This window comes from Petromyzon marinus, chromosome 25 (assembly GCF_048934315.1).
Source record: "Petromyzon marinus isolate PM22_M1 ecotype Great Lakes invasive population chromosome 25, UKy_Petmar_22M1.pri1.0, whole genome shotgun sequence".
NCBI lineage: Eukaryota > Metazoa > Chordata > Hyperoartia > Petromyzontiformes > Petromyzontidae > Petromyzon > Petromyzon marinus.
This window is the reverse complement of record NC_133691.1, coordinates 6,392,976-6,416,510: the sequence shown is the minus strand read 5'-3', so window position 1 is coordinate 6,416,510 and position 23,535 is coordinate 6,392,976. Positions and strand designations below refer to the sequence as shown.

Below are 23,535 nucleotides of genomic sequence, written 5' to 3'. Positions count from 1 at the left end.
TAGATATTGGTCACTGGTGTTGTTGACCATGAGCGGTACTCGAATTCACGTCGCTGGATTCGTTGCGCAGCGCGCTACACAACCCGCTACACCACCGCTCCCCCACACACGTGCACGCATCATCATCATCTCCTCCTGCAGACGGCGTGATCAAGTGGTGGGAGAGCGAGACGGGGCGGCTGCTCATGACGAGCTCGGAGCATCAGGGCTGGGTCACCCACTTCGTCTTCTGGCACGAGGCCAAGTTGCTCTTGTCCTCCTCCAACGATGGCTCCATCGTGGCGTGGTCGGCAGCCGCCACGGTCCTCGACAGAATTCAGGTGGCCATTCGTTGCACTGAAACGGCAGCCAACCCGCGTCTCTCGTTCCCACACATGTATATGCATTTTTATTTTTAATTTTACCAGGTAAGGCCCACTGAGCTATGTAGCTCTTTTTCAGAAGCGACCTGGCCACAAATGATAGCTCAACGAAGTGGCTTATCACGTGGAATTGTATAGCAGCCAAATACATGTGGAGGGGAAAACCAGAGGACACGGAGAAAAATCCACACGACCATAAGAGAACACGCAAACTTCAAATATACAGCAGGTGTCATGGTCGGGATCAAACCCACGACCTCCCGTATACCGAGTGAAGGAGTTAACATCTCACCACCGTGGTGCCCTGTAACAGCATACACTGTACAGTAATGTATCGATATACGAGTAGATGCGTTCCTGGAGCTACGCTCTTAAATTGAAACTTCGTATAATGAATAACTTGTAACAGTACTATGAGGTTCGATTTAAAGCTTTCGTGACTGCAAGGATTCATCTTCTTTGGTTCTTTCGGTAAAGTCACGTAGAATGAGAATAACATAATAAAATAAAACAATAAAATTCTCACGACGTTTCGGCCACAAGAAGAAGAAGGCCACTTGTGTTGTGGCCGAAACGTCGTGAGAATTTTATCGTTTTATTTTATTATTTTATTCTCATTCTACGTGACTTTCCCGAAAGAACCAAAGAAGTACTATGAGGATGCGTCCCCAACCTTCGTAACTTCCTCTTGCATACTCTTAACACTTAATAACTTACCATTCGTATTGGAAATAATATATTTAATACTGTATAAAAAAACTGACGTAATTAAAATAACTTAGTGAAGAAACAATGTTATTATTTACATAGTACCGGAGCTCGACATCTATTTTTTTTGTTTAGTGATCTTAGTGTTAACTTATTATTTTACTTTATTTTTTTACCGTTAAAATAATGGTAATACATCCAAAGTCCGTTTTACTGCAACCTCGCATATCGAATATTTGCACACCGAGGTATTACTGAACATGAACACAATTCATCATTCATTCTCTCGCGGATTCATTTAGTCCCCGTTACAACGCGCAGAGTAAAATAACAACACTTATCACCTGGCTGTGGAACAGTCCCTTCTTTTCAGTCCACTGCTGGATGGCAAGGGCCTCCCCCCCACCCCCACCATGCCCTGTGAGCCATTGGAGCTATTTGACCGGACTCCTTCATCACACCGATCGGTGCGGGTTGGTGGACGCAGGCAGCGTAGTGGTTGCAGCAGAGCGCAATAAAAGCACAATGGATTTAGCTGCATGGCCTCTGCTGACGACGTAGCCCTGCAACAGCCCATTCGGCACGGCGGTCGTCTAAAGTCTAAAGTCTAAACCGTGCGCTGTCTAGGTCAGGAGTCGGAATCCTGCGGCTCCGGAGCCGCATGCGGCTCTTCAAGGACTGCTGCTTTGTGACGTTATTCATGAAGGACCACCTCGTGCATTGTGGCTCTTGAAATGTTGAAGGTTTTTTTTATTTGATATAAAAAAAAAAGCCTCCATGTTAATTTGGTTACCGACCTCTTGTCTAGGCTCCACCCGGCTTAGCGGTTCAAATCTAATGAGCAGAATGGGCACTTTGCGGGCGATTTGGTCATTTGGCAGCTGACAGTATCACACACACAGAACGGTTTCCCATTTCCGAGCCACATGGTCTGCAGCCCCATAGCACCTGTACATGCCCTGCGACCGTCCTTATGAACACTATCCTTGCTCAACTCGGCTCGGCATCTGGAGATCTGACGAGGTCATTGCCCGCGGACGATTTGGGTCACAGGTCGGTTGAAGAGTAACGCGGACACGCGCGCAACGGTCCCATCCCGTTGCGTGATCCAGCAACCCCCCCGTGTGGCAAGACCAGACGCAGGCGCGTGCCCTTGCAGGTGGGCAGCTCCGTGTACTGCATGGCGGGGCTGGGTCGCTGGCAGAAGTTGGCGTGCGGCACCCGGTGCGGCCTGCGCGCCGTGCGTCTCAGCGACGGCAAGGGCACGGCACGCGTCCTGGACTCTCCGGCCAACCTGACCGTCGCGGCGGACGAGCACGGAGCCGCGGGCGTCGTGTGCTGCATGGCGAGCAACGACAGCCGGCTCTACACCGGCGGGTACGCCGCACGTCTCGCTTCACCCCGGGAATCCGACACCTTCCCGAGGCAGCTGCCGTGTCCATGGGAATTCTGCGGGTCTTTCGAGGATGTCGTGAAGCAGTGCTTTGTCAGTTTTGCGTAACGTACGTATGCATGTATGTATGTTGAGTTTCTTTCGCACCTCCGATTAGCATGGTTTGGATATGTACGGTGCGAAAGAAGTTCAACGTACATACATCTACGGCATCCCTTTTCTTTTTTTTTACCAGTATCAACCCTTTTTGGCAAGAACATAGTAGGCGTTACGATGCTCAAACACCCAATGCACACCAATTATTAAAGCCTTCAGATTACACAACTGTATGGGCCCAGGTCTAAAGGTGCCCTCTGTGTTGCGACCACGCACCGCGTGGGTCATGCAGCTACGGGGGGAAGCTGGCCATCTACGACGTGAGCTCGCCGGCGGGGGAGCCCGACGTTTCGCTGCTGCACTGCAACCCCCGCGCCCACGACGCCGGCATCACCTGCCTGGCGCTGCCCACTGACGAGCGCAGCACCTGGTGAGAACCGCCGCTATCCCTGCCAAAGACAAAGATCCCCCGTATAGCTTCAATAGACTAAATGGGGCAAGTGCTGTTCGTGAGCAGCACCTATGAAGGCCGGTTGAGCAGCAGCACGCCCCGACCTGCCTTGTTCCTCCCAAGTGGCGATGTGCACTATGTACGCATTTGAAGCTGAGTCGACGTAGGGGGGAGGCCCAGGACCAGTTCAGATAATCGTAACTGCTGGTGGCCGTGAGCGGGACCCGAGTTGGTGGATTGTTACATCGCAGGATTGGTGAGCGGTTAGCTGCGGCTTTTCGTCCAGCAGTACATTGCCCGTGATGATGAAAGTGCCCTGCAGTGCTCTGCTGTGTACGAGCGGAGTGCATTTGCGCCGCCACCGCAGGCTGCTCACGGGCTCGTTCGATCGCACGGTGAGGCTGTGGTCCCGAGAGGGGCAGCCCCTGCAGCGTCTGGGAAACTTCCTGAGCGGCGTCACGGGGCTGTGCTACGTGCCGCGCGTGCACGCCGCCTGGGCGCTCAGCGGCGCCTGCAGCCCCGTGCTCATCGACCTGCGGTCGGGAGAGAGCGTGCGTTGACGCACGCGCGCACACGCGCACACGCACCCATTATACATACAAAGACAAAGACTGTAGGGGCAAGTGCTGTTAGCGAGCACCTATGAAGGCCGGAACGGTACACGAGGGGGTTGGGTGGCCAGCACCACGGCCGACCGCCTCTGTCTCCCCAGTGGCGATGTTTACACACCGCACCAGGTACTCATTTGAGGCTGAGTCGACCTAGGGGAGGCCCGGGACCGGTTCAGATAATCGTCACTGGTGTTGGCCGTGAGCGGGAATCGAACCCGGGTCGCCAGGTTCGTAGCGCAGCGCGCTAACCGCTACACTACCGCTCCCCACTATACATACACGCACACGTGCACGCACGCGCGCACACGCGCACGCGCGGAGACCCAGATTGGGCTGATAAATGTCACTGCATCCGGCGCTTTCGGATGGCTCTTCTGCGGCCATCTGGAACGCTCTGCCTTTCCGATATTAGGAAGCCACTGGAGCTGTGCACTTTTAAATCGTCTAGGTTGAAGGCGCTTTTCTTTAGAACTGCTTTTTGTGTTTAGTTTGTTGTCCTTCCCCCGCACCTCCGATTCACACGGTTGGCTACGGACGGCGCTAAAGAAGTTCAACGTATGTACATACATACCACGAGCACAGGGGTCGGAGCCGCGTGCGGCTCTTTAAGGATTGCTGCTTCGTGACCGTTATTTATTAAGGACCACCGTCTCGTATTCAGGTGCATTGAGGCTCTAGAAATATTGAGGGTGTTTTTTTTTTACCGAACACGTGAAAAAAATAGATCACTTCTCGGTTATTTCGGTTGCCGGCTCCTGCCCTAGCATAACAGCGGACGCGACCTAACGAGCATTTGAATAGCCGGAGCAGGACACCTCTGCTCGATGGGCCGTGTGTGTGTGTGTGTGCAGGTGTCCGAGTTCGTGGATGTCTTCTCTGACCCCGTCGAGGCCACCAGACACCGGCTGCAGCTGCTGGCTTACCTGCCGGAGCTGGGCCAGGTCGTAGGTGCGTGCGTCCACGTGTTTCTGCCGGACGTGCGGCAGATGTTGTAATTTAACCGCTCGCTCTTGGCGAATACAGAGTAGGCTAGCGGAGGTACGACGCGTCTCCTTCACGTATCTGTCTCTCCCACGTAAAAAAATATATATACTATAAAGATATTTCTTACACAACCTATATCGGGATCTACGGCCCTCTGGGAGTGCATAATTTCAGCAGCATTGATTCAATGCAAGCAAACTCTGGAGCGGTCTCGACTCCCATTGTCTCATGAGCAGAGTCAGGCTTGCTTTAATCAATGCTGGATTACTGGCAGATGGTAAAAGCAAAGAGTGCAAACACACTCTCTTTAAAATATGGGTCCTAAATCTTGACTTAAAGCTTTTCGTGACTGCAGGAATTCATGTTCTTTGGGTCTTTCGGTAAAGTCACGTAGCTAGGAATCTACGTAGATAGGAATCTATCTACGTGACTTTCGGTAAAGAATATATGGGTCCTAGTCCATAGCTTGCCTCCACCCTAGCACTGTAATTGTGTGCTCCAGAATTGGCTCGTGATTTGTGTGTGTTTTAAGTCCAGTATATGTCATAGAACAGGGGTCTGTAACCAAACTAACAAGAAGGGCATTTTTGTTCGAATTCGGTATATAAAAAAAAAGAAACCCACTAAAAATTCCAAGAGCCACAATGCAATGTGGATACGAGACGATGTTCCTTCATTGACAACGCCATAAAGCAGCAGTCCTTAAAGAGCCGCTTACGGCTCCAGAGCTGCTGGTTGCCAACCCCTCTTATAGAAGCAATACACATTAGATTACAAGCTGTAAATGGGCTGCTAAATCCATATACTTCATAGAAATAACGGGGTTCTTATTAAGGTGTTTGGAGGAGGGAGACGCCGGAAATGAGTTCAGCTCGACTCGCACCGCTGTGATCCCCTCGCAGCGTCCACAAGCCGCCGGCAGCTGCTGGTGTGGAAGTTCGTCGCCTCGGGCTGCCTCACGGCCCTGCGCTGCCTGCACCCCGTGGAGAGCCTCGCCTACAGTGAGGGTCACCGCACGCTCACCAACGCCATGCAAATCAAAGCTCCCCCGTGTAGCCTTCAACAGGCTGGTGGGGCAAGGGCTGTTCACGAGTTAGCACCTATGAAGGCCGGCACGGGCACATGAAACGGCATGTTTATGTGTCCGCAAAAAGCGGTTATCATCAGATTGTTTTTTTTTAATGCACAGAAAAAATTGCTAAAGCGGAAGGAAATAGATACAATGTGCAACTTTTTTTCCCCCCGTAAAATATTGAAAGAAACATCCTTTGCTCCACCGCATGAATTAGACCAGGAATATTTCGTGAAACTGGTACTAAAATATGGTGCAGAATCTACGATCGGCTTCTTTGGAACCATTTCTAAAATGCGAATATACTTTAAACAAACAAGCACAAGCCAGTGCGATATTAATCCCATGTAGAGGTGCTGTGAAACAGAGGTATTTTTCACACGACGGCTCGCTACGGATTTCACAACATCTCAAGGGCGCTTCGCAGCGCCGCTGTCTCTTCACCGAATGTTCCTGTGTCGTCGTTGTCGCAGCGCGGAAGGCACCCATGCTCATCTTCAGCGGTGTCGCTGACGGGTCGGTCATGAAATGGGAGAGGCTGCAGTCCAGCCACTTCATCTACAGGTATTTGCCGCTGCTACTTGTCCGATTTGAGGATGCAGGTCCGCCATTAGACCTCCTTTGCCAGTACCAAAATGTAATAATAGGGTTTTTCCCCTTTTTTCTGGCAACAAAACTGAAGCCTTTTTTTACACGGATTCATGTCTACATTAACCACAATACCTGCAGTCAAAATGCAAACAAAAACATACTATGATAATATATGTGTAGTGCCTTGGATTCACTCGGACGACAATCGCCTTTCTTCCACTGTCACTTTTATTTCCATCGTTCCGCACACACTATAATTTCTCCTCTCCGCGCTCTGCCAACTCGAACACTCGAATTCCCCTCAGCACCGTCCGCTCATACTCCTCGTCTCCCCACACAGTCTCTTCTTCACTCCCCGCACACACAGTGGTTCTATCTCTATCTCCTCACACACAGTGACTCGTCTATCTCTTCACACGCAGTGACTTGTCTATCTCCTCACACACAGTGACTTGTCTATCTCTTCACACACACTGACTCGTCTATCTCCTCACACACAGTGACTCGTCTATCTCTTCACACGCAGTGACCTGTCTATCTCCTCACACACAGTGACTTGTCTATCTCTTCACACACAGTGACTCGTCTATCTCTTCACACACAGTGACTTATCTATCTCTTCACACACAGTGACTTATCTATCGCTAACTCTCCCTGTACCTACCTATACCGTAACTTCCACTCTGCTAACGCTAACTCTCGCTATCGCTATTTATTGTCCTCTGGGTTCGGCTCTCAATCTATTTCTCACTAACACTTGCCGGCTCCCCTCTTCGCATCTCTCTCTACCCGCTGCTGTCTCCACTTCTCGCCAACAACTCCAACTCCCCGCCGTCCAAATCACCTAGCGTTTTATCCCCTCTCCAATCAGCCTTAATTAATTGCCACGTGCCTCGCTGGCATTTTCCCGCCAGCTCCGCACCTGTCCAACGGCCCAGACTTCGTGACGCCGCCACTTAACGCTAACAGCCTCTCGACCAATCACAGCCCTTGTGCCTTGACTCCCTTAATTACTTTGGCTTGCTTACGCCACCCGTGACTTCACCACCTGCCCGACCTTATGTGACCCACACTGTTTGTATGTACTGTATATGGCCAATTTACCCATGTGTATCTTATACTCCACTACATATGCATTGTCCTTGAAACTGATTGGTCCACACCAATGGACGGCTTTCTTTTGAGCCTCGACCCAATTGGTGCTCGACCAGATGACGCAAAAAGGTTTCAGTTTTGTTGCCAGAAAAAAGGGGAAAAACCCTATTATTACATTTTGGTACTGGCAAAGGAGGTCTAATGATGTAGATGCTCACCCTGAGCCCTCATTACTTTGATAGTGCATTGTCTTTGAGCTGTACGCCTTTTTGCGTTATCTGGTCGAGCACAAATTGGGTCGAGGCTCAAAAGAAAGCCATCCATTGGTGTGGACCAATCAGTTTCAAGGACAATGCATATATTATCATAGTATGTTTTTTGTTTGCATTTTGACTGCAGGTATTGTGGTTAATGCAGACATGAATCCTTGTAAAACAGATTTCAGTTTTGTTGCCAGAAAAAAAGGGGAAAAACCCTATTATTAGATGCAGGTCCGTGTTCCCTGGTATGAAGAACCCTCAACGGGTCAACCTCGTGAAGAGTCTCGTCGCTCGCCCGGCAATGCCATCAGACTAACAACGGCAAGTAGTGGGCAGTGAACCGCTCTAAAAGCTCCGGAAATTCTACGGGGACATGGAAAAGCTTTCAGGACATGCACAAATGTGTGTATTGCCTTGCGTACGAGTGCTCAGCCTTATCGCCAACTCAATGAGTTGACAAGACGTGGTCACCCCACTTGAAGCAATGCACTACTGTGCAGTAACTGAAGCCATATCCTTAGTTGCCAAGTCTGAACAAGTTGCTATTCATCCAGCCATGCATAATATAGATCTGCAGGTGAGTGCTTGGACCTGCTCAAAGCTTGGCCACACTCTAAACTAAACAACAAAAATTATTTTACCAGGTAAGGCCCACTGTTATTGTGACCCCGGGGGAGAGAGAGTAAAGATCTCTGTGCCCAGCCCCGCTGATGCCGTGCGCTGTGAACGCGTTGCAGCTGCGAGAAGTTTCCACTGCCCGGCACGGCCAAGAATCTGGCGGTGCCCTCTGTGGTGCGCCAGCGGCCGCGGAGGGCACTGCACGGGGGCCCCGTGCCACCGGGCGGCTCCGGCGGCGGCGGCGGCGGCGGCGGGGGGACCCCCCGGCGGCCCGTGACTGCGCCGGGCGACCTGGGCGGGACGCGCGGCCAGCGCGAGTCGAGCCGCCGGAGCGTGCCGCGGCAAGCCGGCGACGAGAGGCCTGGCCGCAACGTTGCCATCACACGGTGGGGGAGCAGCTCTCTCGTCGTTCATCGTCGTTGTCGTGATGTGTTCGATGGGTCGCGTAGCCCGCATTGCCCCAAGCACAGCTTCTGTGTGGATTGATACGAGAGGGCTAAACAGCGGGCACTGGCTAGAGAAGAGATTTGAACCGATGTGGTCATAGGAGAATGTGGAGCCGAGTGGACCTGCCCGTGACCGATATCAGCGGTGTCAGGATTTGTCTGCGTGGAGGAGGCTTGCTAAGGACGCTGCTGGGCAATTGGAGGCAGACGCCCTCCAGCAACAACGGAGGGTGGAGGAGCGATGCTCATTACAACGAGCGGAGAGCCGGCCGATTAAAACACAGCAAGCTGCACAGGTGGTGCATCTGCCAATTATCTTAGCTAATTAACCCACAACACCTGAGCCTGATCTCATGGCATCAATCCTTTATTAAAACTTCACGTGGCTTTAAAGTGCACCTAGCCTGGCACAAGCGTTGTGGTAACGTCACAGCTGAGTTGTGAATGACGGCTGTTGTTGTGTATCTGTGTGTGTACGACAGCGTAGTGGCTAGCACGCTGTGCTTATGACATGAACCCAATGACCCAAGTTCAACACCAGTGGCAATTATTTTAACCGGTACTAGGCCTCCCCTAAGTCGACTCAGCCTCAAGTGAGTACCTGGTGCGGTGTGTGTAAACATCGCCACTGGGGATACAAAGGCGGCAGGGCGTGGTGCTGGCCACCCACCCCCGTCCTCGTACGCCGTGCCGGCCTTCATATGTGCTGCTACCCGCTAACAGCACTTGCCACAGCTGTCTGCTTAAGGCTACACGGGGTGGTGGTGGTGGGGGGGGTACGTGAACCTTTGCCTTCGTGTGCAGGGCTGTGTTCGTTGAGGAGCGGGACCTGCTGGTGCTGGCCTGCGAGGACGGCCGCGTGTACGTGTGGGGGTTCGACAAAACCGGCGCCAGCGCCCTCCAGGGAGCCCCTGGGCCATCGCCAGATGAGGCCACGGCGCACTCGCTGAAGGTGGATGCGAGAGATGACGCCCCCCCCCCTCCCCTCCCCCGAAAATATCCTTCGGGTTGCTCGTAGATTGGGGTCGGTGTGACCCGTGACTCGTAGCCACAGCCCTCAACGAGGGGTATATTGGATGTGGTGTGCCGGGCGTGGAAATGCATGATGAAAACGAAAACTATTTTAACTTTACCAGGTAAGGCCCACTGAGCTCTGTAGTTGTCTTTTAGAAGTGACCTGGTCACAAATGGTAGCCCAGTGAAGTGGCTTATCACGTGCAAATGTATAGCAGCCAAATACTCTCAAACGCATGTTGATTCTAAATGTGAAGGGAAAATCGGAGGACACGGGGGAAAAATCCACTTAACCATGGGGAGAACATGCAAACTCCAAATATCCAAGCGTCAGGGTCGGAATCGAACCCACAACCTCCTGCATCCCCGGCGAGGTCGTTAACATCTCGCCAGCGTGGCGCCAAAAATATTTTGTGTATCACCGGCCTGGACAGACACGGTTGAAAGTTGGCCCTGACTAATGCTCGCGCTGGACTTAAGCGAGCGTCGTGATTTCCCCCGGCAGCGCTTCGCGGTGCTGCTGAGCGAAGCGGAGCTGCGGTCGCTGATGAAGACGTTCAGGGACAATGGGGAGGACCGGGACAGCGTCACCAACCGCGTGGCCGGTAGCGCCCGCACCGCACAGCCTACTGCAAGCGTAGCACCGAAGCGACATCACGATGTGCGCTCCGGCACGTTCGGCTACCCCGGCACATGCACCGGCGCGGGTGCCCGTGGCACCACTGCGGGGCAGGGCTTAATTTCTTCTCAATTATTTTTTTTCCAAAGTTGCACAATTCCTGCTGCAAGTGGGACATGGCAAATCAGCCACAGGCGTGGTGAGATGGTAACTACCTCACCTGGTATGCAGGAGGACATGGGTTCGATCTCGACCCTGACACCTGCAAATTTTGAGTTTGCATGTTCTCTGTCTCCCTGTGGTCGCGTGGATTTTTCTCCGGGTCCTCCGGTTTTCCCCTCTACATTTAAGAAACAAACATTTCCACATCCTCAATGAAGTTGATAGCTCAACTTCATTGAGCTATCATTTGTGGCCTTCTGAAAAATAGCTATATAACTAAGTGGGCCTTACCTGGGGAAAATACAAAGTTTAGTTTTAGTTTAATAAATAGCCATGCAAATGAGTTGTGATCCTACTTGCTGTGCTCTACCGTTATCTACTTACCGCTGTTGTAGCCCTAAACTCTGGGAGTCTCACGTGCGCGTGATAATCGATGTGCCATCCACCAACCCCGCCTCCCTGTCATAGAGTGCCCTCTAGCGGGTAAATGTCACCCTGTTGCGTGGCAGTGGTCTTTCTTCTTTTCGTGCGGCTGACGTAGATGCAGAGACAACGACGACAGTTTCACATTGAGGCGGTCAAGCCGGACCGCCGCGTCAGGAGCAGTGTAATCGCTGTGATGTCTCCTTCGTATTTGTGGATCAACCATTGCGTCGTTACATGTTGTAAAATGTGTTCTGGATGACCACAGGCGCACACGGGACAGTTTAATATTTTCCACTTGCGCATCAGGTATCCGCATCTGCCATGGTTTGTGCAAGTGCGGCTTAGGATGGACCATGAGCTCCGTGGAAGATCAAACCCAGGGATCTTCTGCGTTTGGTGTTTTTGAGTTATTTTGAACTCAATTCCAGTCTAGATTTAAAGCTTTCGTGACTGCAAGGATCCATACTCTTTGGTTCTATTCGGTAAAGTCACGTAGGTAAAAATTAAAACAACAAAAAATCACGACGTTTCGGCCACAACACAAGCGGCCAGTGTCACTGGCCTTTAAGGTCGCGGTCTGAGCGTGGCTGTGTTCCACTCCAGCGCTGTCCTCGAGACAGCCTGATCCCTTCACCTGATGAAGGCCGCTTGTGTTGTGGCCGAAACGTCGTGATTTTTTGTTGCTTTAATTTTTACCTACGTGACTTTACCGAATAGAACCAAAGAGTATCAATTCCACTCACTATGCTTCATCGGGGGTTGAGCTCGCATCGTTTAATGTTAAGCGCATGGGTCCAAAAAGGCTTGGCGTGACTTCAAGCGACCACGAGGGACGTTACTGAGGGTCCTGATGATTGGGAAGGCGACTGTCTTGGCAGTGGTGAGCGAGCGCGTGTCTTTTTTGGCGTGGCAGGCTTTGTGTGCAAGTCCACGCTCTGCGCTCACACCGCCTGCGTGAGCGCCATCGCAGTGGTGGGGCCGGACGGCGACGATGGGACCACATATCTGGTGCGACGATGCACGCGTTTCGCACGCATGCTGACGGAAAACAAAGATCCCCCCGTATAGCCTCAACCAGTGTTCTTCACAAATTTCCAGAGGGGGGCCAACTTTCGCCGATAAGACGTCAGCGTGAGGGCCGCCGCACCGCCTGCAAAGGGGTGGATTCACATTTGTATATCGTGGGGGGCCGCGCTAAAAGCCACCAAAGGCCGTCAGTGGCCCACGGGCCTTGCAATGAAGAACCGGCCTGAGCAAACTCTTCGGGTAAATGCTGTTAGTGAGTAGTAGCACCTATGAAGGCCGGCACTGCACACGAGGGGGTGGGTGGCCAGCACCACACCCGGTCGGCCTTCGTCTCCCCAGTGGTGATGTTTTACACATCGCACCAAGTACTCATTTGAGGCCGAGTCGACCTAGCGGAGGCCCAGGACCGGTTCAGATAATCGTCACTGATGTTTGGCCGTGAGCTAGCCACTACACTACAGCTCCCCACGCACATCCCCGACAACCAGGCGCGGTTCGTCCACTCGGGGGGGCGTTGTGACGCCTCCCCACCCAGCAGCTGGAGATGAGAAGTAATTTTTCAAATAAAAAATGCTTTTCTCTAAATAGTTTTGCCGTGTTAAATGTATTTTTTTTTTATAACGATAATTTCAAAGTGAATTGCCGATTGAAGAAAACATTTTAAGCTGTTCATATTAGAGACGGCTGTAACGTCACAGTCTAAATTGTGCCTCGGGGAGGTCTCGGGGGGGGTGGGGGGGTGGCTGTGACGGCGTCCGACCGAGAGATTTCCCCTACGATCATTGCGATTAGCTCCTAGCATGTTAGCCACGTCGCTCGAGACCCATTCAGGGCGGTGAAAAAGGCGCCCGTGGCTCTAACGGACGATGTCACAACGCGAGGTTGCACTGTGCAAATATCGCAAGGTCACGGCCGACACGCTCAAGGAGAAAACAGCAACAGCGAGGGCAGCACGTGCAGCGAACGAAGAATTGGCGATGGACACCGTGGAGTCACTTTTAAATATTCCATTTGAAAGTTCAGTTTCAGTTCAGTTTCATTTATTTTGGTATAGCCCTGTGAGCCATTCGGCTCTTGAATCGGGTGCAACCGCAACAAATTAAAAAAACAAAAACACGAACAAGAAAAACATCTTAAAGTGACTTTGTGCATGCGCAAACAGAAAATCTAGGGAAAAACATCAAAATATTCCTGACAAAGTACCGTACACCAACGCTGTGTGCAAAAATCACAATGGGATGCAATTCAAACAACAACAACAACAACCACAAGGCAACTTAGAAAGGATGACTATGCAGGAAGAAGAAGCTGATCATTGAAATTCCCAAATTCAACAGACGAGTGATTGCAAAGTTTGCCTTTCAGGAGGATCGACGAGCCAAATTATTGGACAAATAGGCCAATGGAGAGGAAAGGGAGACGACTATATTGAGTTGCCCATCTTGGGGATATTATGTACAGTAAGCTATGTTAATGGTAATGTAATGGGTTGATTGAAATATGGGTACGCATGTAGCCTAATAGCACTCATGTGGCCTTAGAACCAGAAATATTTGTTACATTGCACTTATAATCGTAGCTTAAACTCAAAATCAAATGTGTAGGCTAATGTCAGTATAGGCCCAGCTTTCCATTCGACAATGAAGTCGGTGTCAAGTGACGTTACAGTTGCCACACATAACAGTGAGACAAACAGTGACCACACAACAAAACAATGAAAGGGAAGTAAATAGCAGGGCCTGTGTACATTGTATTAATGTCGCCAGTGAAAGCTTTTTGTGTAGGCGGGTGTACGACGTTATGTGGCTATTATTGTACAGTGTGCGGTGTTTTGGTTGCCTTGGCTAATTTGTTGAGTCGTGTCAGCTGATCTTTAATTGTTCTTTAGGCCATTGGAAACCTATCATGTTCTTTAGGCTTTTGGCAGTGTCAAATGGGTTGTGTGGTGTGGACTTGAGGGTCATGGGGACAGCATTTGAGTGCTTTATTGTTTTGTTTCGTATTGTTTATAAATGCCTCACCGTTGGTAGATAAGACAGTTACCGTATATCACTTTCATGGGAAGGCCAATAACGTGACGAGGTTTTTAAAACTAATTATTTGAACACCGTCTTTTCAGAGGTCACTCACAACAGCCCCACCTCGTGGCAATGTCACGAGCCGTCTGCCACAAAACCCCTTTGGCATCCTACTGGCTCAGGAATATGCATGATGCTGTCACATGCAGGCTGCTACAATCCATGATCAGTTAGTATGTTCGCCTTAATCCATTACGTACAAAGACTTTAACAGTATTTACACACACAGTCTTCATTATATACCTGCAGCAAGAGCGGCACAAATATTTCCTAATTGTTTCATATTTACAAAGGTTGTGTTGCTGACGCTAAATTCTATATTTTACCTACGTGACTTTACCGAATAGAACCAAAGAGTATGCTGACGCTAAAGTTGTGTAACTGTCAGCGGGTTTGAATAAACACTGTCTCGTCTTCCCCATGCATTTGTTCCCGTAACAACAAATATACAGCAGTAATGCATATCCCAATGGTTGTTCAATACTTGTGATCGCCAGGGGGAATTTGTACCCCTTAGAGCAAGGCCGTAGCCATGGAGTCAACATTGGGGGGGACCAAATCTTCCAGGGGGTCTGGGGGTCCTAACCCAGAGAAAAAAAAAAATCTAAATTTTAAAACTTATTTCCTGCCATTTCCTGCCTTAAAATATTTTAAAATTCACTAACACATGGGATGTACTTTTTATTTTATTTTTTACAATAATTTCTAATAATGTATTGTATTTACATTGCTCTGTTTTTACTTTTTTACCATTTTTTGTTTCATTGTATGTAATGTTTGAGATTAGGGATTGATAAAGTACAACCATAATCATATAAACAGAAATCTATGCATCGATTTATATGAAGACGAGTCCAGATATTGTGGCCAAGGTTCAGCAAATTGTTCTTTTTATTTACATAGCATAGCAATTATTTTTTTTTTTTATATTTTTATAGCAATATATTGGGGGGGGGACATTTTGAGCGTATTTGAATATTGGGGGGGATGTGTCCCCCGCAATATATTATAATTACGGCCTTGCCTTAGAGTTTGGTTAAGTGACTACATTTGTTAGGGCAAGGGTTAAGGCCAAGGAGTTTGTACAATAAGATGCAACTATGCTGAAAGGAAAACTAATAACTTCGTGAAGCGTTTGTAAGGATTCATTTTGAAGTTGGAAATGCATGGATATAGTCTGTGGTGTGAATAAGGATCACTTTTTCTGAATACTTGTTCCTGGGGGAACGGTAATTGGGGGAGCGTATACTCCTCTGACACCGGCACACCTGGCCTGCCAAGCCAATGGACACTGGGTTCAATTCCCAAATGTGGTTGATGGAAACCTGAGGAAAAAAATTACTTGTGCTCGCGTGTTATGACCAAGTAATGTTTGTTTGTTTGACCCATGACCAAACGACCTGAAAAGCACCGGATTTCATTAGATTTCCAAAACTAAACCCAGTGTTTTTAGATGGCCAACCAACAATGGCTGCTGTGGCGGGGCGGGGGGGGGCTACAATGTGGGCAGCAGAGGGCAGGATAGCAAATTCCATTGTGCTGTATTTCCCATACTCCACCCACATGTCAACCCACACTGACCGTCTTGGTGAAGTTTGTTCAAATAATCCCCCCACGATCCGCAACGGCGTGGCGAGGCCCTCACGCGGCGTACACGGACGTGTGTGTGTGTGGACGTGTAACGTTTCATCATCATGATCATAAAGTATGTATGTTTGTTGAACTTCTTTCGCACCGTACGGAGCCAACCGTGCTAATCGTAGGTGCGGGCGGGGCGGGGGGGACAACAAACAACACAAAAAGCAGTTATGAAGAAATTAGTGTCCAATCTAGATGGCTTAAAAGTCCACAGCGTCCAGCGACCTTTTATTCGCCGGCGAGCCAAAAGCCGCCGCTGCGAGGTCCATCACCACGGCCCACGGGCCAGGTCGCCCCGTATGCGTCCACCGCACATTTCATAATTTTGTTTTTTTTTGTCCCCCCCCCCACCACCACCTCTTCCACTTGTCGTGGACGTCCGCGGGCTGCCGCTATCGCCAAGGTGAGCGGCGGCTGGGACCGGCGGCTGTGCGTGTGGAGGCTGGAGGAGGGCGCCCTGCACGACACGTTCCTCGACATGGCGCCAGCGACGCACTACGGGGAACAGGAGGTCGCCTGCGACGGGGTCATCATGGACATGGCCTTCTCCCCCAAACGGCACGGTGCAGCTCGTACGCTTAGGGGCGGTGGGGGAGGGGGGGGGGCTGCTGGGGGAGGGGGGTGGGATTCCGGGGGCGCTAAGAAGTCAGAGTGCAGAGCCAGCATAGCCGAGACCCTGGTGTTGATTACGGATAGCTGCTCGTGGTTGAACCGGGGGACTATTGGGTTCGGTGGGTGTGTACAGGTTGGTCCGGATGTCTCGTGACCACCACCCCCCCCCCCCCTCTACGTTAAATCTCTAAAACGTTATGTATTTGTTTTTGTACACCAATGGGTGTGTAATGTAATGTAAGCAACAACTTAATTAAATATCATAATTGTGAAATTGTTCGCAAAAACTTTTTTCGAACATCTTTATTATTTTTTTCTGGTTTATAAGCTCACTCCAAGCGGTTCTTCAAAATGATATGAACTCGTATCAGCCATCTGAAATGAACTCGTATCAGCCATCTCAAATAAACAAGGTTCATTTAAAACAGAAATGGCTAAGCAAAGGAAGAATCTTAGGGGTCAATTAATTGTGGTTCACAAGACATCTGGACCACCCCGTATGTATGTATGGCTAGCATACCGGACCTGCGTTCCAGACGTTGCTGGTCAGACGATCTCCCTTCCAGCAGTTGAACCAATCGGCAGGTTTCTTAAAACACCTCGGGCGAAATGCAATCTTCGAGATGCTCTCCAGAACTTCCACGAAGCAAGAGACACTTCCGTCAGCAATGGCGCGAGACAGGGATTGCGCGAATGATTGCGTGCAAACATCTCATAAACTTCAGTTTTTCGCATATTTTAGGTATATTCCAGCACCAACATTTTTTTCAATATTCGACTGACTGCCATACGATGAACATTTATCTGCAGTAGGCTGCACGTTCTCTCGTGGGTTTGGATAGTAAACGTCACTTCAATGCGGGGTTCTTCATTGGAAGGCCTGCAGGCCCCTGGCGGCCCCTGATGACCTCTAGTGCGGCCCCTGATAATACACAACACGTGACAACATCATCATCGTGCTGTCAAACACCCAATTGTTTCAAATGTTGTGGCGACCCTCACACTGATGACGTCTCATCGGCGAAAGTGGCACCCCCTTTGAAAATTAGTGAAGAACACTGCTTCAATGGGATCTCGGCAGTATTTATGTTCTCAAACGCACGGGATACGCACTTCTCTGTGAGAATTCCTGAATTTACATTTCATCTCATGTTGTGACGTCAGGAGCACAGCTGGATTAAAATTGGAAAAAATATCAAGAAAATCAGCTGAATTGTGCTCGACTCATTACTCTGCGTTTAGGGCGACTCGGCCCTTCATCTCCCTGACAGCTGCGAGGCAGAGCTCAGCAGTGGTTATCCAAAGCGCATATTTACCAATCCTACCCGAGGAATGTGCACATTTTCACAACTGGCTAATGACTCTAAAAAGCAGATGAGTACTGCCCCAATTGAGGCTTCTTTATGAAAATGTGTAATCTGTGCCCATGCAAGTTTGCGTTTGTGCGTGGGAAGAGGTGGTGTCGTGGTTAGCGTGCCGGGCTTTGAGCCCGGAGACCTGAATTCGATTCCCACTCACGTGCAACACCATTAAACGATTGGCTGAATCAGTTCTGGGCCTCACCTAGGTCGACGTAGCCTGCAGTGAGTACCTGGTGGGATGTGTAAACATCGTCACTAGGGAGACAAAGGCGGCCGGACGTGGTGCTGGCCACCCCGCCCCCTCGTGTTCCATGTCGGCCTTCACAGGTGCTCGTAAACAGCACTTGCCCCAACAGTCTGCTAAGGCTATACGGGCGCGTGGGAAACCAATTTTATTTTGAGGGCACTTAAGGGCAAGGTGCTGTTAAATTCCACCCAAGACTACCTGATATGCACCAAAATAACCCAGGAACACCTGCTGTGGAGATTTGATGTGGGATGATCTCGTGCTGTTATCCTGACAGCCCTGACTGGCGAGTTAAATGTTAATCTATTTAGGTGATTAAACAGGCACCTTTATTATTATTATTCTTGTTGACCACAGTTGTGAAACCCTCTCTAATGACCACAGCGCCTTCCTGTGTGCCATGACTCACAGTCAAGAGATATGCTGGTACTGTGTATACAACTCATTTATTACATGGGTTACGCCGATTTGGTCAGTAAACAATCAGGCCTATTCAGTTGCTTGTAAATAAATAACAGAGGTTGCAGTTAGCACGTATAATTGTCTTATATAATTGGTGCTCGGTCGATGATAGCTTAAAGCGAATTACTGTATACATAAATTTTGATTTAAAGCTTTCGTGACTGCAGGGATTCATATTCTTGGTTCTTTCGGTAAAGTCACGTATAAGGGAAACAATAAAATAATAAAAAATGTATTGTTTTATATTTTTATTGTTTTATATTTTTATTATTTTATTGTTTCCCTTATACGTGACTTTACCGAAAGAACCAAGAATACTGTATACATGTTATATCCATGTGGCCATGCTGCAAACGAGCCAGACGCAATGCGTGTTTTGTAATTACATTTGCAGCAACAAGATCGTACACAATCAGCTCTCATCTAAAGCAGCCATCAGATTATCCTGATGAGATTCATTTCCATGAAACTGTCCGACGACTTTCAAAAAATGTTCTCATGCACATTTAATTAACACGTGGATGTTAACACACACACACACACGTGGATACAATACACAGTTATAACTCGTGTTAATAATCGTAATACATTTTTATTCATCCACGATTTGTCCTGCATTTCAATATTTTTTTCAGAAGGGTCCTACATCACCATGTTTGATCAATGCCGAGAAGAATGCATGTTTTACGTGGGAGGAAACTGGCGTTTCGTGAATCTCATCATCGTTTTTCAATATTTGGCTAAAGTCCAATTTTGCCGAGGGTAACGTACCACATTTATTTTCGCCGACATCGGCACCGTGATATTGAGCGCTCTGCGCGCGCGTATAGTGGGCGCCATTAGCCACCGGCGGATGAAGCAATCGCTTAGAGCTCTGGAGGCAGCTTCACGCGCACCCGGTACACAGGGATGCGTTTTGTTATTATTATATTCAAGAGGGATCGTTTATCTGGATTTGCAATGGTAATCCTCTATCATGAGAGAGGAAGACAGTTGTCATACAGTGATATGATTGATGGCTCCGCATTAAGACACAGCACTCTAAATAAAGGCAACATTTAAGTATTGTATTATTATTACTGGACATTTGTGAACAAAGCACTTCATCGCTCATCGGATTCCTCCAGTCTAAATCAAGATTCTGATTATGTAGCGTTGTTCTTATTTCTCGTGGACATTTGAACGAGTGTTATGAGTATGGATTGTGTTAGGATATTTTTGGTTGGTGGAAATAGTACAATTATTCTTTTAGGAGGTGGGGGGGGGGGGCAGAGTGGAGAGATGGGCAGTCAAATATTCTGATTCGTGCCCCCAATGGGTTAGCAGCATTTTGCATGCATCCAGGATACATGGCTGAAGTTCGAGCTAACTGGTAAAGTTTTGTTCAGATGACAAAACCTTCCTAATAGGAATGTCTCGGATGTTGGTGGGTTAACGACACATTTATATTGAACAATAATAATTTACATTTATAAGGCGCAATTCATCCAGGGATCTCAGTGCGCCCACGCACGAAGTTCTGAAATATAAACACTGCAGAGTCCAGGGTCCACTGGGTCATTCATGGGAAGTGTAGGCCAGGCGAGACGGGTGAGTCTTTAGAGAAGACCTAAACACGTGCGAGTGAGCTCACCTGTCTAACCACATGCGATCTAACCCAAAAGCCTTTAATCACGAACAATGAGTAACGCCGTTCGCTTTTAAGCGTTTCGTTTTCATCGCCATCATCGCCATCATCGTCGTCCCTGTTTTTGCCACCAGGCGCGAGTTTGCCTACGCGGCGAGCGACGGGGCGGTGCGAGTGCGCGCGTTCAGACCGTGCGGGCCGGAGATGGAGCTCGTCGCGACGCTCACGGGACACGAGGACGAGGCGACCTGCGTGCGCTGGCACGGGGTCACCGAGCGCTGGGTCACGGCCTCCCAGGACGGCACCGTGCGCGTCTGGGTACGGTGGCAACCGCGACGGGGGGGAGGGAGGGAGGGAGGGGGGGGGACGTTTCGCATTCGCAAATGAGCAACGCGCTCGCTGAGCTCGCGGTTGATTAATCTTCATCATCGTGATCATGTCACCATCATTGTAATCATCACCGTTTTTCTTGTCACCATTACAATCGCTACCATCATGATCATTGGCAACATTCTAATTATTGCCATCACCTTCATTATAATCATCACTGTCGGCATCATTACCGCGACTGCAATTATTATCACTGTCATTGTCATCACTGTCACGTTCATCACCACCACCGAAATAATTATCATCATCATTATCCAGTGCATCATTGCTGATTAACAGCATTATTATCATTTAAGGGCACTTTATAAGTTAAAATTATGATTCTATTCAACGGTTTTTAGGTTTGTGATATGACCACGGGTGTTGTTTCTTTGTGTGTGTGCTTGTGTGTGCTTGTGTGTGTGCTTGTGTGTGTGTTTGTGGGGAGCGGTAGTGTAGCGGTTAACGTGCTGTGCTATGACCCTGGCGACCCGGGTTCGATTCTCGCTCACGGCCAACAGCCAGTGACGATTATCTGAACCGGTCCTGGTCCTCTCCTAGGTCGACTCAGCCTCAAACGAGTATCTGGTGCGATGTATAAAAATCGCCACTAGGGAGACAAAGGCGGCCAGACGTGGTGTTGGCCACCCACCCCCTCGTGTGCCGTGCCGGCCTTTATAGGTGCTTGCTAACAGCACCTGCACCTACAGTCTGTTAAGGCTATACGGGGGATCTTTTTTATTTTATTTTGTGTGTGTGTGCTTGTGTGTGCTTGTATGTGTGTGTGCGTGTGTGTGTGCTTGTATGTGTGTGTGCGTGTGTGTGTGTGCTTGTGTGTGTGGGGAGCGATAGTGTAGCGGTTAGCGCGCTGCGCTATGAACCTGGCGACCCAGGTTCGATTCCCGCTCACGGCCAACAGCAGTGACGATTATCTGAACCGGTTCCGGGCCTCCCCTAGGTCGACTCAGCCTCAAATGAGTACCTGGTGCGGTGTGTAAACATTGCCACTAGGGAGACAAAGGCGGTCGGGCGTGGTGTTGGCCACCCACCCCTTCGTGTACCGTTCCGGCCTTCATAGGTGTTCGCTAACAGCACTTGCCCCTACAGTCTGTTAAGGCTATACGGGGGATCTTTTTTATTTTATTTTGTGTGTGTGTGTGCTTGTGTGTGTGCTTGTGTGTGCTTGTATGTGTGTGTGTGCGTGTGTGTGTGCTTGTGTGTGTGCTTGTGTGTTTGTGTGCGTGTGTGTGCGTGTGTGTGCTTGTGTGTGCTTGTGTGTGTGTGTGCGTGTGTGTGTGCTTGTGTGTGTGTGCTTGTGTGTGTGTTCAGAGTGAGGACGGCTCGAGCTGTGAGCGGGTGCTGGTGATGCCGGGAGCCGTCGGCGCCCTATGCATCGACGAGCTCAGTGGCTGCATTGTGGTTGGGGTGCAGAACACACTCCGGTGGGTGGTGCCAAGCTGCCGGTTAGACGAGGCAGACTTCACGACTATTCTGTCCGGCTAAAGCCTCTGAACTAATCTACCCGGAATCCGCCTGGGCTCGGAGCATCTCGGAACGCTCATCAGGGTCGTGTCTGGATTGCTCGATGAAGACCTCCACGCCGCGTGGGCTGACAGGGTTACATTACCGTACTTTACCACGCTGGTCGGTGCGAATTGGTGAAGGCAAGGAACGTAGACACGGGGGGCATAGAAGTCTAGTACAACAGATGATTGTTGCTGCACCATCCACTGCTGTCCACAGCATAACATATAACGCACGTTTTAATACATGCATTGTTTTTACATCGGATGTAACATAAGCTACAACATACAGGACAGGGATATAAATGTGAGCGAAATTACACAGCAGTTCGTTTGACATGAAACCATACAGAAAATAAATGTTAGCGCAACTGTTCTGCTTACTTGATGTTGGTGACAATTTTCTACATTGTGAGAAATGCATAATTTCGACAAACCGCTAGTTTTGCAGAAGCGGCTCAGTCGGAATCGGGATTCCATTAAGCCAGTTGATTTCCCCTTGTGTTAAAAGGGGCCAGTCACTTAAACCGTGACTCCCAATTCGCCCCTGTGTGTTTAACACTTGCGAATGCCGTCCTGTCCCCTGTTCTGTGCAGCGTGTTCGATGCAGAGAACTTCACGCAGGTGCAGGTCAACACAGGGCACAGCGACTGTGTCAGGTCCATCATCCACATCCCTGAGCGAGGACAGGTGGTGCCTTGCCCGCCCGAGTCTCCACGACTCTCGGCTCTGTATCTACACAATCGCTGCATTCCTATCCGTTTCTGCATCCATCAATCACCACTCCCGCCGTTATCTCTGCATCTGTTAAAATTCGAATAATATCTACGAGATTCCTGGTGAAAGTGAGTTTTCGAGTGCAGCAAGTTGATGGTATCAGCCCAGTCATCAATTGCGCGACTGTGCTAGATGGAATCAAATTTAACACAATTTTCCTGATTGAAGCCGCTACACTCATTCATTCACTCTGACCATTGATTGGTCAGTCACTTCCTTATGATTTTATTTCTGCTACCAATCATCGTCCCCATGAACCTCGCACCCTTGACATCCCGACCAACGCCAAGGTCTCCTTCTCCCAGGAAGGCTCTGTTCAAACACCAAAACGTGGGATGGGATGTTTTCTTCTTAACTTTTTTCCCCAATACCGCTCGACTTTGAAATGCCCTCCCATCGTCTCTTTTGCCAAATTCACGAGTGCTCTTTGTTGCTGCTGACTTACGGCATCGAAAAAAAATCGAAATTAAATTTGATCTGTTACTTAATAAGGCAAGTTCTAGCTCTGAGAATTAGGGGTTTTTTTATTTGCACAAAACTTAATCTGGGTATAAAGCAATCGAAAATACTTCATCGTGAGCTCTGTGATGTCATCGTCCAGGAGACATTTTTGACTGCTTACTGCAAGAGTTGCACATGTGAATGTATCTCACAAATGGAACAGAAATAATTACCCAAGAAACCTTATCAAGTCGAATGGCTTTTTAAAAGGTTTTGGAGGGAAATTGGGGTTTTTGGATCATTTATGAATCTGTGTTTTGCATGAAGGAGTAGTTTTGCTTATGACAGTTTCTGATCATAGGCCCAAGGCCCAGCCATCCAAAGTGCCAGCAATAAGAAACACTATCGAGTGTGTAATAGATAAGAGCAATCTGGAGGGTCCACAAAAAACCCCCACGCATGTAAA

At 49.3% G+C, this 23,535-nt stretch overlaps 1 protein-coding gene across 2 annotated transcripts in view; it reads left to right on the top strand.

Moving 5' to 3' along the window:
* The window catches only part of LOC116945906 (uncharacterized), a 33,823-nt gene that overhangs the window by 8,743 nt on the left and 1,545 nt on the right, over positions 1 to 23,535 (top strand). Inside the window, exons 2-16 of one of the 2 annotated variants that reach the window (XR_012945304.1) lie at positions 142 to 320; positions 2,230 to 2,447; positions 2,852 to 2,989; positions 3,378 to 3,561; positions 4,473 to 4,569; positions 5,508 to 5,606; positions 6,151 to 6,241; positions 8,361 to 8,627; positions 9,492 to 9,639; positions 10,207 to 10,306; positions 11,822 to 11,916; positions 16,054 to 16,213; positions 20,094 to 20,277; positions 21,658 to 21,770; positions 22,448 to 22,541. Coding sequence is in view for 1 of the 2 variants with exons in the window: in XM_032960575.2 (XP_032816466.2) it covers positions 142 to 320; positions 2,230 to 2,447; positions 2,852 to 2,989; positions 3,378 to 3,561; positions 4,473 to 4,569; positions 5,508 to 5,606; positions 6,151 to 6,241; positions 8,361 to 8,627; positions 9,492 to 9,639; positions 10,207 to 10,306; positions 11,822 to 11,916; positions 16,054 to 16,208; positions 20,094 to 20,277; positions 21,658 to 21,770; positions 22,448 to 22,541 (2,162 nt within the window). In the remaining variant the exon portion in view is untranslated. Of the gene's footprint in view, positions 1 to 141; positions 321 to 2,229; positions 2,448 to 2,851; positions 2,990 to 3,377; positions 3,562 to 4,472; positions 4,570 to 5,507; positions 5,607 to 6,150; positions 6,242 to 8,360; positions 8,628 to 9,491; positions 9,640 to 10,206; positions 10,307 to 11,821; positions 11,917 to 16,053; positions 16,214 to 20,093; positions 20,278 to 21,657; positions 21,771 to 22,447; positions 22,542 to 23,535 lie in introns of those variants that run through there. The other variant, XM_032960575.2, reaches the window with a different exon arrangement.